General features: G+C 32.9%; 1 protein-coding gene across 1 annotated transcript; it reads right to left on the reverse strand.

Annotated features, from left to right (window-relative positions):
- Positions 1–7,352: 7,352 nt before the first annotated feature.
- Positions 7,353–12,537, reverse strand: LOC140771663 (metal transporter Nramp5-like). Its single transcript, XM_073113248.1, has 13 exons — positions 12,287–12,537; positions 12,093–12,171; positions 11,976–12,016; positions 11,820–11,898; positions 11,627–11,731; positions 11,406–11,515; positions 10,909–11,090; positions 10,727–10,796; positions 9,380–9,553; positions 9,008–9,112; positions 8,653–8,784; positions 8,474–8,569; positions 7,353–7,866 (listed from the first exon to the last, which is right to left on the reverse strand). The coding sequence occupies exons 1-13, from the start codon at positions 12,476–12,478 to the stop codon at positions 7,534–7,536; spliced, it is 1,698 nt and encodes a 565-aa protein (XP_072969349.1). The 5' UTR covers positions 12,479–12,537; the 3' UTR covers positions 7,353–7,533.
- Between the last annotated feature and the right edge of the window lie 3,651 nt (positions 12,538–16,188).

The following is a 16,188-nucleotide window of genomic DNA, read 5'->3' on the forward strand; positions in this document are numbered from 1 at the left end:
GTAGTTCCAGTATTTATGCGCTCGGTTGCTTTTATTTTGAACGAGAAAGCCTGTGAGGAAAAAAAAAATTAGTAATTACTGTGTAAGGGACCAGAATAAGTTCAATCCTAGTATATTTATGCTAATTTTTAGAACTAGTAGAAGAGAGCATATTATAGTTCAAACAATTCTTGTATTGATGTGATCAGGGCCTAATGGGTCACCGCACGGGGAGATTGGGTTCGCTAGGTCAAATCGTAGTATTAGTTATTTATTATTTTTAGAGAACTTCTGGTATTGACTCGTGTGATTGAACGCCTAACCAATGCCGTCCAGACAACAAATCATAAGAGCAACTTTCATCGAGACGTTAGAACACCTAGCCAACGTTGTTCAAACACAATAATCCGAGAGCAGCGGAACATTGAGACATTCGTACGCCCTAACTCGAGAGCAGTTTTCGTCGAAGCATTCAAACGCTGCAATCCAAGAGCACCCTTTGTCCAATGGCGTTCAAATATCGTCCAATAGCGTTCGGACGCCTAAACCTGAGAGTACAGATTTGGAGTTTCGACAAAGCACTCGAACAACCCGTCCAATGGTGTTCAAACATCGGACACTGAGGTTATTTCGTGTTAGAATTAATTTGAATATTTTTGAATTTCTGGCGCCTCTAAATGTGTGGAGACACCACTTTGGGATTATGGAAGAATATTGATATTTTCTATCTTTTTCTACCTCAAGGCTTTTTCTCATCTCTCATAATCTTCTCCTTCAATCCAAGGCCGCCGTTATTCCTTCTTTCTCGACTGTTGATCCCCTTAGTCCAATGCCACAGCCCCTCTTTTCTAAACCCTAGCCGCAAGCTAGTTCCTCCCTCTTCATTTGTCAATCTCCCTTCTTCTTTAGGGCTAGCCATCTTCTCCCCCTTCTTTCTTTTTAAATCACATATCTACGCCACACCATCAACATCTCCATTGATTCCACCATCACCATCTCTATTGATTCCACCATGAAACTGCCTACTACAATCTCCACTAAAACCCGCCTTAACCTGGTACGCATGTTTATTTGTAAACTAATTTGATATATAATAATTATACTTGATATGACATAAAATTAAAATAATAATTTAGCAAATGACTAACATACTCTTTATAATAGATAGATGACGAGAAAAGAGATAGAGAGGAGAAAGTGGAAAGAGAGATTGATTGAAGTGATATATTTTTAAAAGTAAATTAGTAACTTGCATATATAAAAATATTAGATGGAAGAGATGAGAGAAAAGTAGAAATTATTATACTAGTTTTGAGATAAGTGGTTATTTACTTACTATTTTACTAGTATAAAGAGGTTTATACTATAATGAAATTTTTCTTGTTCCACAAGTGAATAAGTGAATGAGGGGTAAGGCCTCATTTGGTTGAAGAATAAGGAACCATTATCACAAATTAGGATCTCTTATGTCCTTATCTATGGTTTGTAGACATTATAGGAAAAAATGAGGAAAGTTGAACTACTTTTAAAATACTCATCTTTAAATACACGTGACCCTCACATGAGTAGAACCTACATGGTTTCTATGTTATCTGTTAATCAATATTTCTACACAGTATACAAGGTAAAAGTCCAATATTTTTATAACTAACTCAAGTAAAAAAGAAACCCAAAAAAATATCACACGCTATAGCAAGCCTCAAAATATATATGCATACACCTAATATATAATATTATTCTCGTAGGAGCTACAATTCATCTAACTCATTTTACAAGAATGAAATAAATAGCTAAAATATAAATACTTCTCATCAGCTTCTCTATAAACTCGAGATCATCTATTAATTTAAATAAAAAGTGGTGAACATAAAATCCACCAAATATATATTTCTACAATCCAAAAGTAATATAATTAAGGATGCAACATGATAAATATATAACAAACATGATCAAAGTAATACATTCGTACAACATGCTCATCATATCATTAAATATAGCTTATATATATTAATAACACGAAAATATATCATGCATTTCCCAAATCATCAAATCCTTTAACTTAGGCTCATGTAGAGCCACCAACATTGATCAAGTGATACCTGTCGAGGAGGGAAGACATCTAGTAGTAATATTGTCTACTCATTACCTGGCAACCAACTAATTGATTGTCTACCATCCAGACTAAAAACTCAGTTATATGCCCATCACCAACACAAGATTTAATATCACGCCTCAATGCTACCAACACATGCCCTTATTCTAGATGAACCATTGTGAATTTTACTTGTGTGGGTTTGTGTTGTTATATGTTGGTTGTGAAAATATTTAATTACTTGCTAGAATATGTTTTCTCAATTAAAATGCTAAACAAGAGCTAAAATAGGAAATGCAAAAACACACGCAAATACAATAATTTTAATGTGGAAAACTCCTTATCAAACAAGGTTAAAAAAACTACAAATCTCATATCCAAGATCAGACCAACCATTATAATAATTAACGGTTACCATCTCTAAAGTGATTTACTTTTCCTCCTCAATACATCGCTTGCCATGTTTCGTACCCAACCTTAGTGACCCTTAAGGTTGAAGGCTTGCCTCTGTGTCCCTTGAGGCAAACATAATCTTGAATCTAGTAGAACTCCATCAAATATGTTATAAAACCTCACCATTAAATTGTTCCAACTCTTCTCTTTTTGCTCTCGCATAATGTTTTTAATAGTTTCTAGAAGCTCATCATATTTTTCTCAAGACCTTTTTCTAAAAGATAGACTCTCAAAAAGCCCTAATTTGGTGACAACTCGGACTAAAAAGGTGAATCTTCTGCCCTCAATTTGAACGGATTAAATCTCATTCGAATGCCATTTCCACGTTGGATACAATAAGCTCTCTAAAAAATCTCGTTCGAATGTCTCCCCACGTTGGATATAGTGAGTTCTCTAAAAGATCTCGTTTGAATGTCTTTCTCATGTTGGATATTATGAGCTCTCAGAAAATTTTGTTTGAAAGGATTTATCTTATTCAAATGGATTTCAAATAGAATTTCTACAACACTATTTTTCAAAATAAAATAACTCTAATTTTGATTTCCAAATGGGAAAAGGTTGTGCTATTGATCTTTACAACAAATCTAAAAAATTTACGTCATATATTTGCCGATAAAAAGAAAACTAACAGATTGAAGGTATTATGCTTGTTGAACTGCTTTTAGTTGTGTGCAGGTTAGTAAATGTGTGAATAACAATTCTCATTGTGTTGGGTTAGACCTTGGGATAGGGGTGAAAACGGATCGGATACGGATCGGATAGTGCTCAACCCATATCCGGATTCATATTTTTATTCCGAATACGGATTCAGATACGGATATTGGACAGATAGTAAAATTTAAAAACCATATCATAACTAAACGGATACTAATAATTTTCGGATAGAGGATCGGATCTTAAACGGATATTGATTGAATTTAAAATAATTATAATATTTTATTTAGATATAATTAACATAAAAATATTAAGAGTTTCATAACAAATAATTTTTTTATATGTCAAATATGTAAAATTAGAGAAATTAATCTCTATAAATAATATATAATGTATTATTAGTAACAATATTAATATTTACTATTTAAATAAGTAAGTTAAAAACTTTAAATCATTCAAAAAAATATGCGGGTAAACGGATATCCGATATCCGTATCCGAATCCGAAAATTATATCCAACCCGTATTCGAATCCGTATCCGATATGTTTTCAAAAACTCTATCTGTATTCAAATTCATATCCGAATCGGATAAAAATTTTCTATTCGAATCTGATCCAAATCGGGTCGGATCAAAGTTAATCCGACCCGTTTTCACCCCTACCCTGGGGGCATATGTAATAGATTATAGGTGTAACAGGTTTGTTTTGTTGATTCGTGGGAGTAGAGTCGATGTAATGTTTTTTGCTAAACTAATGTTGTAGTTCTATACTTGCACTCTCTTTATTTGATGGAGAGTGTTTTTTATGTTTCAACGAAACAAGGCTTCAACCTTCAAAAACCAAAAGAAAAAAAATCAGTTGGAATATTATAACATAATGATTCCAAACAACATATTAATTTGAAGAATCCTGAATTTAAGAAATTAGAATTCCAAGTCAATTAGATTTTAGGAGTTAGGAGTTTTCTAATGATCAATTAGATTTTAGGAATTTGGAGTTTCCAAACATAGGGTAAAAAAGTAGCTTCGGCACATCAAAGGCGAGTGATGATTTTTTCATTAGAGATAATTCTACTTAGACTCTCTAAACTATCACCATTTTTTATACACTCCCTGAATCTTTTTATAACCTACATACATCATCTGAACTAAGAAAATATCTATATAGATCACCCTTGAATTAAGAAAAAAAAGATAATTATATGGACCTCTAAATAAAAAAAACTTTATGGATGAAAGAGTGTATGTGGTAAAAAAAAAGTTTAGACAGTATTTGTAAAAAATAGTGATAATTCATGGAGTCGAAGTAAAATTATTCATTTTCTTTTATTGATATATAGTGTTAATCTAACTCGACCGAACTATACATGGTTTCAATTTTGTTTACCGAAATGGCTTACACCCCAAACTTGATACTTAATACCAAAAATGGGTATATTTCACCTTAGCCCTAAATAAAATGCTAAACTATTCTGCGTTTTATCCAGCTAAAACTAAAACACTGATTTAATCAATATTTTACTTTTAACTAGGTAAAACACTAAATTTATCAAGGATTACAGTGCTAAGAACCCATTTTAGTATAAGTTTGAAGTAGGGTTTATTTGGGAAAATAAGATTTAAAAGAGGCTAGCTAGGTCAAAAACTAGCAATTATCTAATCAAACTACTTCACTACGGAAACAGATCATGATGCCTTTCCTCTGATAAGAAGGTCAATGTCTGAACTGTTTAGGGAGAACATACTGTCGCATGTGAGAAATGCTCTTGTTTACATATGGTTTGCATATATAAACTGGAAACAATAAATTAATTTCTCGCAGAAATCAACAATTATAGTAGAAACATACAATATCTCTAGAGCTGAATCTGTTACATACTTAGATGTAATATCTTTAGTTTATATCCTATATTTACCGATACGAATAAATTTATCTCATCAAAATTCTCTGCATGCAATTCTAATAAGAAACAAGCCTCGAGGTAAGGCTTCATACATCTTACTATTGAGCATCTTTAACTATTAAATAAGTAGTGAAAAAACCCATAGCAAACCAATAATCTGGACTGACTTCAATTTATACAGTAGACTGACATAATCCTTTGCTTGAAATAACTCTTTTATCTTTCAGACTCCTATCAGACATGACATAAACTTTAGTTCATCACGTGCACAACTAATCAAGACTTCCTGCCAGGATGCCAATCTCAAGCTCATTTTTCGCGTTAAGTTTGCCAAAAGGCGATTCAAAGCGAGCAGACATCGATCGACGATGCATATTCCTCGCGACGCCTTTCTCATTCTCCCTCCGCAGCAGTGATGGAATGAGGAAGCACCCGTGAACAGTCTCAGATGTTGAAATGGAGGATGATAAAAGAGTAGGAGATTGAGATGAGGAGAGAGAGAGCATAGAAGGTGGCAAATTAAGCTTCTGTGGCAATGTTGAAGTGGTGATTTTTGTAGTATTCTGAGGCTTAGGAATGCCTGGTTGGATCTCCCACTTGAATGGAATGGATCCTGGTCTTCTAAAGGACTCATCTTTGCCCATCTCTCCTCCAACTTCCATAGTTGTCATCTCTTCATCCATTGGTCTTTCTCCTTGTCACATTTATTGTCTTCTTTTATAAGGTAGATGATGATGTGGTGGATGTCTACTTCTCAAAACTTGGGTGGTTGGCTAAGAAGTAGCATATGACATTCTCTCCAATTATGAAAAAGGATGAAGCCAAAAAAGACAAGCTGGATTTGATCTGGAAAAGAATGCAGCAGTTGGTAGCTCCATCTTTAAGTTTTGGTCTTGCATAAAGTTTGGCATAATATGTGGTGTCATTATGGATATAAGTTGGTTTTCATAAAATAAGTAGAATCTTGTGTTAACTATTAGGGGAGACGGCCACTATAATTAATTAGAGCTAGCTAATTCATCCATATGTGAGGTTGTTATACATTCTTTATTAATATTATTCACATTTGGTGGAGGATCTTGAAGTGTATATTTGTAAAAGGTTAGAAGACAGGCAGAAGACAAAGGCAATTAGGATTGTGACCGTATAGGATAGGTAGTGAAATTGGGTTGGAATGCAGTTTACCAATATTTATTAATGAAAAATATATTGTTGTTTTCATTAATTAGAACAGCTAATTAGCACTGTGAACATTATAACATAAGATATAATTAGTGAAGCAGGAAATAGTTTCTTGCAAGCTAATGGATTCAATTTGGATACATCTGATTGTTTCATGGTGTGAGTACAGTATAAGCATGCATTCGGGTGATTATTAAAACTGCATGCGAGATATCATTTGGAAGAGAGGCTTTTCTGTTGAGTAACATGGTGCCCTCATGAGTCATGACATGAGAGCTGAGAGACATCCATGCTGATGGCCAGGGGTCCACATATGGTGCCATTGACATAGTTAGAGGAGAGCTTCAAAATATATGAGGTATATATATATATATATAATGGCAATTTTGACTTGAAAGATTATTCAACATGAACCTAAAAGTTTTAAATAAGTTCAGATTTAATATAACTTGGATTTAAGTCATAAATAGATTGACCTGTCTAACTTGATTATTAAACAAGTTATGTTTGTGTTTATTATTTCAACCCATTTATAACATGTTAGTTTATGACCCGATAATCTATTTATAACACGATAACTTGATTATAATGTTAAATAACTTATTTAGATATACTTGAATAACCCATGTAACCTGATAACTACTATTTGGCCCGTAGAATGTGTTTAAGAAACAGGTTTCATATTCTAAGTATTACCACCCCATAATAAGAGTCTGTAAGATTAGTGAAGCTAAACAACATGGGACCAGGCCCCCTAATTACCAACTTGGTGATTGCATAATCTTGGTGGTGGCTTATGGAGATGTAGGGTTACAACTTCAATGGCTAAACTACTTCATAGGATCACTATTGTTATTTCTTGATGTTGCTCTTTGCATGTAATACATATATGTTTGAACTCTTGTCTTTGTGCGCATTTATGATTAGAAAATGTTCTGATTTCACCTTTCTGCTGCAAGAATGTAAGACCTCCAATAACACAAATTTGGTTGTTGGCATGAGGACCTACCAATTTAGACAACTGATTATGATCATTAAGTTTCACAAAAGAATTAAAATAGAGTGGATCTTAATGTTCTAACATCAAGGTTTACTCAAGAGAATTAAGACTTCCTTCTTCATATAAATAGTCATACAAATATACTCAGATTTGGAAGAGTAATCTATAAACATATTACATAGTATGAGTGATCTTCCTTTCAATGGATAGTATATGTGATCTTTCTTCCAATGGTTCATCACAAAGTTCATTTGATGATTGATATTTTTTTTAATCAGGAAGAGGGATATCAGCTATGTCCTCTCTGTAGGGCACTACTTCATAACTCTTATTGCCGTCGTGCCGATTAATTCCCGCCTCCATTTCAGTTTGCGAGGCATCAGATGGAGCGGTGAAGGTCACGACTGTATCCTTTCTGAATGTTAGGTAGATTATAACAATGATGTATGCTGCCATGAGAGGGAATACAATGATGCCAATAAGAACATTGGCAAATTTTGGTAGGCTACTACTATGAATGAGCCAACCTACAAAACTTGTGCTCAGGAAATATATATTGATTCCAATTATACATAGCCCAAGGATCCATGAGACTATGATGACCTGCATCAACAAATGTAAGCATTGATCATGAAGCAAGTATTTGACATCATATTCAATCAAGCTTTGTAAAGGTTGTCACTATGTAACTTTGTATCACAGGTTCGAGTCATGGAAACAACCTCAAATAGTAACAAAGGTTGGAATTCCTATATCTTGATCTCCGACCTCGTATTGAGAAGATCATTTTGCATTGAAGATAAGTGGAATTGCAACAACTATCTAACCTAAATTGTTCTCGTATACACAGAATTAGTGCTGTAGTGGCGTGGTTAGCAAGTCTTTGTCAGCGTATTCTTTACATAGTCAATACTCTTTTGAAGTGATAAAAATATTAGCACTAAGGTATGGTAATATGCTACCTAATTAAGACTATCAATAAGATAAGAATGGTATATATCTTTCTAATGAATAGGTAGGTACTACCAAGACATAAATTATGGGGACCCCTTACTCGTATATATGATTAGTTGAAAAGAGGGAATGGGACATATGGAAAGATTTGAAGTTAGTTGTTGTACTCAAGTTGCACTACTTAATAGGAGGCTTGCACCTTTTGTACAAACAGAAGAGAAAAGTTCAATAGTTAGGTTAGTACTAGCAAACTTACGTAGATTGAGTTCTTGTGGGGTCCCATCTTTGTTTTGCTGCTGCTGAATTTTAGTAGAGGGATGAGAGCAAATGGCAGCTCAAAAGATAGTATCATCTGCATAATAAAATTTGCTAGTAAGAAAGCTCCATACTACATGATATTAAGTGTGTAGTTCAAGAATAATTAATTAGGGCTACCGATGCGATGATGATTAGCCGACCAGCGCCAGAAGGACCACCAATGATGGCGACAACAAGGCTGGGAGCAATTGCGACGCACCGGGTCAGGAGATTCCTTAACCACTTCTTCATCTTGATATCCAAGAATCCCTGTAATAAATCATTGCTGATGATTAAATAGTAATGAGTTCTTGAAAAATACCTAGACATACCTAATTTCAATTTTCTTAGGCAAATATGCCTGAGGTATACATTCAGTGAGATGCACAAGATAGCTCACTATACTTCATGTGTGAGTGAGAGCATTTTAGTCTAATAATTCAGAATTTTGCCATAACTACAAACGGAATATAGAGGATTTTTCTGCAAATACCTGCATGATGTATTGACCAGCGTATGTACCAGTTATGGTAGAGCTCTGTCCAGAAGCTAACAATGCGATTGCATACACTGTCGAGCTTGATTTGCCCAATACATTCTGAAAAGAAGAATACAAATCACTAAGATTGATCAAGGCTACGGTCTCAACGAAAATTCATAAGTAGTTGATACAATCTTTTGAAAGTTCTGGAATCCAAGGATTACTAACTAAAATAACCATTTAAAAAGAAATTCCTGGAGTAAACTAAGGATGCACCTCTCTACATTGTTTATGGCTATCTCTGTCTATACTCGAATTTAAATATCGGACAAGAATATAAGGATGTTATTAACTCATAAGTTGTTTGAAGAATGAGCGTTAGACCTTGAGCAAGAATGATGCAGAATCCAGTGTGAGATCTCCACATCGATCAGCATCCTCTGGAGAAATATTAGCAGCAGAACACACAGTGCCAGAGACAGATACTACTGCAATGTTGATGAGCAATGCCACAAACAATGCAAAGCCACTCTCAATAAGGAAGTATCGGCAAGCATCCTGTTTAGAAAACAAAACAAATTCTGTATCAGCTTGTGTTGGAGTACTGAAGTTCAAACTTCAAAGTCAGAGTTCTGTTAGCTCAAATTCTTCAATTAAGTGATTTTTCTTTATATCAGAGAACATTAGAATTGTCAATTTGGTCTCATGTTTGAGGTTTTGGTGTATTAAAATATCTAGAATTTCAGCAGTCAACTTAAGCTTTTTAAGGTAAGTGATGACTTCATAGTTGCAAATCAAAAAACTTTATTGAGAGCAAGGATTGTCGTGCCAGTGGCACGAGGCTTGACGACCCTAGTTCAACATAGTAAGTATCGATGGCATCTACTGTGCCGAGTCATTGTGCATAGTGAATAATCTTGACATGCCGAGAAACAATCACTAAATCCTTCTAGAGCCTTAAAATTGGTTTAGGAGTTAATCAAAGTTCTTCAACATTATATATTAGTGTAACATATGCAATCATATTCAAATTTCATAATTTTTCCCAATTTTTCTTGGATACTCTTTTTGAGGGCAAGTAATTGGGGAAAACTGGAATTTTCCTTTGAATTCTAAAATTTATAATATAATTTGTATAAATCAAATATCAAAATTTAAAGAGGTATCAAAAGGGATAAAAGAGACCCAAAAATTAAGTTTCTTTAAAATAAAATGTGTTTAATTCTATGAGTAGTCGCAAAGGAGTAGATACTCCCCTTATATTGGTGGTGATAATTCACTGGCACGATACCCATGCTAACCGGCATGGCAATCCATGATTTAGAGAGCATCATTTGGCATGACAATAGTGCTTGGCTCATGCTCACTAATAATGAAAGTAAGAGTCATAATAAGATTATGTAAATCTCACCTTTCTCCAGCACTGTGTTGATAGATCTTTGTGCACTTTTAACTCCTTATTCTATAATGATGCATACTTACAACTTACAGCCCCTTTTCGTAAATATTCAAGTATATTAATAGGGATCTCATGAACTACTACTACCAAAATTTATAAAACCTAAGTAACAAACCTTCCATCATGTTGCATGCAGAATTAGTGATTTATAAGTTAAAAATTCACTGACAGCATCCAACCCTCCAATTATTCTTTTTTTTTCTTGTTATTGTTTTTGAAAAAAAAAAAACCACTTGCATCAGTCTTCCATGGATTAGTTTTAAGAAACTTACATTAATTCCTCTCACTGAGGGAGGAGTCTTCCTTGACAGCACCAAGGCTGAATGCAGAAACAAATTGTGCCTGCAGGAACATAACAATGTAACAGAAAATATAAGTAATTAATGGAAGATATAACAAAGAAGACATGACAATAGTAATAATAATTAAACATGGGAGATGATTGCATATTTACGGCATGACGAGAGCTCCAAGCAGTGCAATGGCATCTCCAGTGGCTCCAGTTCCTTTAAGAGTTGGCACAAACAACCCCTTCAACACCTCTTTCGCAGGGGGCTTCACATAGCTGAGCTCTCCAAAGTAGCAAGCAGCCATGACAAATACCAACATAGATATTAGAAGCTCAAGCTTCCTCACCTGCATGGAGTTTCAAGTTTAATTTGAAATAAAGAAAAAGAAGAAGAAAAAAAAAAAGAGTTCAATTTGGTTATTCTCTGTTCTAAGTTGTCCTGGATTTCCTACAAATTTTGCTGTGTCAATCTTTTTACAACCAAAGGTAGGTCATATGTGGAATAATTGGCTAGTCAAACCTATTTATCAATTCCTTGTAAGATTAATATAATTAGCATGATGTTTCTAATCAAAACAATATTAATCTCTAAGTTCTAACACAATAGATTCCCTTTCTGTTGAAATTAAATGTTAGTTCTCAGTAGTAAAATCTAAAATTACCCCATATCTCTGCAGCCCAAGAAGTAAAAGAGTGCTCATTCCTGTGATTAGAACCCCCACCCATACAGGAATTGGAAACAATATATTGAGTGCAAAGGCTGTTCCTATAACTGCAGAAATAAATAATAACAAGTCTTTAGTCCCATACACAAGATGAGCAAAATAAACACAAAAAAGGTAGGACAAAGAAAAAACTGAATTAAGATTTAACGTTGACCGACCTTCGGGTATATCTGCGGCGATCACCGCGATTTCCGCAAGCAACCATAGAAAAATCTTGACATATTTTGGATATTCACTCTTACATAGCTCAGCAAGGTGTCTCCCTAATGTCAGATTCAGCAATAAGCATTAGTTCAGATACAATTCGTTCCTCTCAAATAAACTCAATTGAGGTTATAGTTCTTCCCCCACCTGTCGTAACACCGAGATTAGCTGCTAATGATTGTATGATAAGCGCAAAAATCAGCCCAATTAGGATGACCCACAAGAGCTGTTTGAAACAAAGAAAAGAAGATGATAACAATTGTTCTTTTACTTGTAAAGATTTCAATTACTTGTATTATGTACCTCATATTTATGGTTGGCCCCAGCTTGCAGGTCAGTTTCCACTGTTCCATTATTCAAACAGTAGTTAATTTCATATCCAAAACTTTTATATTTAGAGAGAGAAAGAAAGAAGATTACAATTGCCAGGATCAAGATAAGCCAAGGAGACAAGAAATCCAGGTCCAATATGGGCCATGAACCTTTTCCATCCTGGTTCCTGCATGACAACAATTCAATCTTTAGACAGAGAAGAAGAAGAAGAAGAAGAAGAAGAAGAAGAAGAAGAAGAAGAAGAAGAAGAAGAAGAAGAAAGAAGAATATAAAGAAGAAACCTTGATTGGTTCATCATCCTGTTTATTATTTAGGATGTCTTTGGACTTGGCACCACCTTCCTCACTCCCAAATGATGCAGGAGAGGGTTGAGCTGGGTAGAGTTCTGCATCATTGATGGCTACAATCCTTTTGCTCCCTCTTCCAGGATGAGCTTCTCTTCCAATATCTCCTCCCTCACCACCCAACTCCATCTCTCTCTCTTTCTCTCTGTGTATATATGTACATATATGTACATATATATATCTCTTCTCCAAAGGCAAAGCTTGTGCCTTCTCCTAAGCCCATGCCCCTTTATTTATACTCACCTAAGCTGCCCATGTGTCTAGTTGTTGACACTATAAAATTCTCAAGGGTTAATTGCATTTGATGCAGCTGTGGTGTAGCTCAACTTTACAAATCCTTTGTGATCTTGACTGAAGTCACAGTGGAGATCTAAGTTTAAAGATGTTGATTAGAAAGATAAATATTTCAATGCATCTAAAATAATACTGATAAAATTTAAAAAATAAAAATAAAAATATACATATATTTAATATATCTATTATATTTTTATCATTTAAAATTTAATATAATTTCTCTCTATCCAACTACATTAATAACTATTAGTCCAAAAAAACAAAGCTTTTATTAATAAGATACATATTTCTATCAAAAATAAATGCCAGACGTACATCTTTGTCAAATAATATTAGATGTACATTTTTCATAAAAGACATTATAATTAACAAGAAATAAAAAGAAGAAAAGGACGATAATGTAGCCCATGGGCTTTCTCTAAAGAAAAGATATGTAAGAATATTCTTAGACAGTATATTTAAATATATTATTTTTACTATTAAAAAAAAGGTACGGTGTCTAATAAAATAATAATAAACAATAGCTAGTTTTACATATATATATATAAATATAAATATATCCATTGTTTTGGGAGCTTGTTCTGATCCTTGTCTCACCCACTAGCATATCACCCACTAGCACTTTGCATTTATTGCAGAAAACCTCCTCCCTTTTCTATATTTATGTGTCAGGCTCCTTTTCCAAGTATACTATTCAAGTTTTGTCCTGCCTGCCTTCAATAAAATGACCTTTTTGTTAACACCTGAAGGCTATTTTGGTTATATATATTAACTATGTTTTTTGGTGTAAATAAGAGGAAAATTCATGTGTGACATGCAAAAGATAATTGGTTTTTAATATAAGTATCATTAAATTTTTATTAAATATCAATTAGTTGTCAGTATTCGATGGCCATTATGGTTAAATTTGAAGGAATATTCCATATCGATGTTTGATTTAAAAAAATTATTTTACTTAGGTCTCCTAAACTATCATTATTTTCTGTATAATTACTTTTTTTTCTTAGTCTAAGGGGGTATATATGAATATTTTATTAGTTTAGAGGATGCATGTGGGTAATAAAAAGTTCGAAGAGTGTGTGTAAAACTATGATAGTTCAGAAGAGTCTAAGTAGAATTATTTCCTTATTTAATAGGCATATTTAAAGTGAGATAATATCCTTCTTTTTAAAAAATAGATAACTGATATTTTTGAAGAAGAGGCGAAAAAAAAACTCTCAAAGTATCCAATGGGATATCAAAGGGGCCTCCCTATACAAAATTTATAATAAGAAAGGGGACACATAACTCACCTAAATAGATGAAAAGAATTGATAAGAACATAGGGCAGTTAGCCCATCTGTAATTGGTTAGTCTCCTTGAAATAATAGTTCAGATGGTGGTTAGGAATATAATTAAGCAAGTGAAAAGGATTACTAAAGACATGACATCTGCTGAGAGGACTTTTTTTTCTCTCTTTTTTACTAAAGGATCTGTATGAGCTTCTTACAATTTGATTTAATATGAATAGTCTAATAATAGGATTCCAAATTCTTAACATTTTGAACGAGTCATTTAAGGGCCAAGGCTTCAAGGGGGGTCAAAGACTAGGCACATCAGCCGTGCCATCACAAATGGGTTTTACCAAAGTGGTTGCGGAGAATGAACCCAAAACTTCAATGGGAGGACTGAAATAAATATGAGTCATCAGAGTTGAGTTTAATAACCTAAATAGGTGTAACCAGCATCCTACTTGCGTTGTGTATGAAATACCCTTTTTTTCAAAGTTTATTTAAAAATAAAACAGACATAAGGATACTTGGATTTCAATCCAAATCCTCTTGTTTAGTGACACTTAGGCAATCTCGATTAAATATCAACTATAATTTTCAAAATAATATTTTCAAAATACTCCAATAATTTTAGTAGCAACTGTGAAATTTATTTTAAAAAATTAATATACTATGTTAATATATGAACTACTCTATTTTCTACCTCATTACAATTAAAAAGATCACTTCTTATAAATTCTTTTTTTTTCCCTCTCCCACAAGTATTCTATATTGAAAATGACATCTTAATTTTTTTTTTTTAAATTGAAAATGACATCTTATTTCCCATAATTAGCCATCCAATATGGGTGAAACTGCATTAAATGCAATCTACTAGTAGATCTAAATATGGAAATCTCAATGATATGCTTTCCACCCTTCACTGTTGGAGAGAATGTGTAGGACTGTGAACAATTATTGGAGTTCCTATTCTGAGAATCTAATAAGAAACATTATCTAGACATTACAATAAATTAGGTTAAAAATTATAGAAGATTTATCCTTTGATTCCTATAATTTTACTTTTAATGCCTCAAAAGACTTTCCTTTCCTTTAATTTTTCATATTATGATATTTTGAACAGTTTTAATAAAACACATTAAGGTGCTGCCCAAACATTATTCATGTCTCCAAATTTGGCACATTAAAGTGATGATATATTTATCCAGAGATGGTTGTTTGATCTAAGCATTTTTGGTTCCATCTATCAAGTAGCATTTAATGTTAGTAAAACTTTGGTAACAGTGGTAGTGGTTTAGGTGCATTGCCCTAACTTTATCCCTATATATATATACTATAAGTTAACACTATTGTTGCATTAATAATTGCCCCTCTTTTGTACCCTTTTGTAATCTTCTTCAAAGAGATTAATAAATTAAAGTTGAGATTAAAGTTGTATCTAAGGATAAGAGCCATCAAGAACCATATCTTTACTATTTAGTATTTCTTGTACATAACTTATAGCATACAACTCAGTTGTGTTACTATTTTTAGGGTAATTTATCAAAAGCGCGCTATCTACGTATACGTATTAATTTCTATAGTACGAATATTTATTATTTGATTCTGTATTTTACTTTTAATATCTTAATAATATTTTATATTTAATTTTCTTAATTGATAGTTAGTATGTAATTGAGTTAGATTAATTATTGAGTAAATATTTGTAAAGGTAATCTTTTCCAAATTGTTATAATTTTACTGCAATTTTCAAATTATTTGTCAAATTACTAAAGTTTTCTTTTTTGTTCTCTTAATCAACATCCTCATTTAAGATAATAAAACACTTTCACAACAAAAAGGGGACTATATGGCAATAGCTATAGTACTTGAATAAATTATTTGAAAACTATAAGTAAATGGATAATTTCTTTTTTGGGGACAATAGATTTATAAAAAAAACTCTATAATTGTCACTATATTTTTTTAAAATACCATAATTGTCACTGAAAAACCTTATGATTCCTTAAATTTTGAAAGAATATTTAGGAAATATTTCTAAATGAGTTTGTTAAAATTATTAACAAGGGTTTTCTACGTAATTGCCACTGAATTTTTATTTTTCAAATACCACAGTTGTCACAAAATTCTTCGCCAAAATTATCAAACTCTTTCAAAAATATTATTCTATCAGTAATAGAAAAAAAACTATCTCAATTAGAACTGAACTTGGATTATGAAAAGATCATTTTTCCCCTTTATAAATTACATCAAATAGTTTGAAGTTTTCTATTA

Source organism: Typha angustifolia, chromosome 12 (assembly GCF_048772165.1).
Source record: "Typha angustifolia cultivar Huaian chromosome 12, ASM4877216v1, whole genome shotgun sequence".
In the NCBI taxonomy this organism is placed as follows: Eukaryota; Viridiplantae; Streptophyta; class Magnoliopsida; order Poales; family Typhaceae; genus Typha; species Typha angustifolia.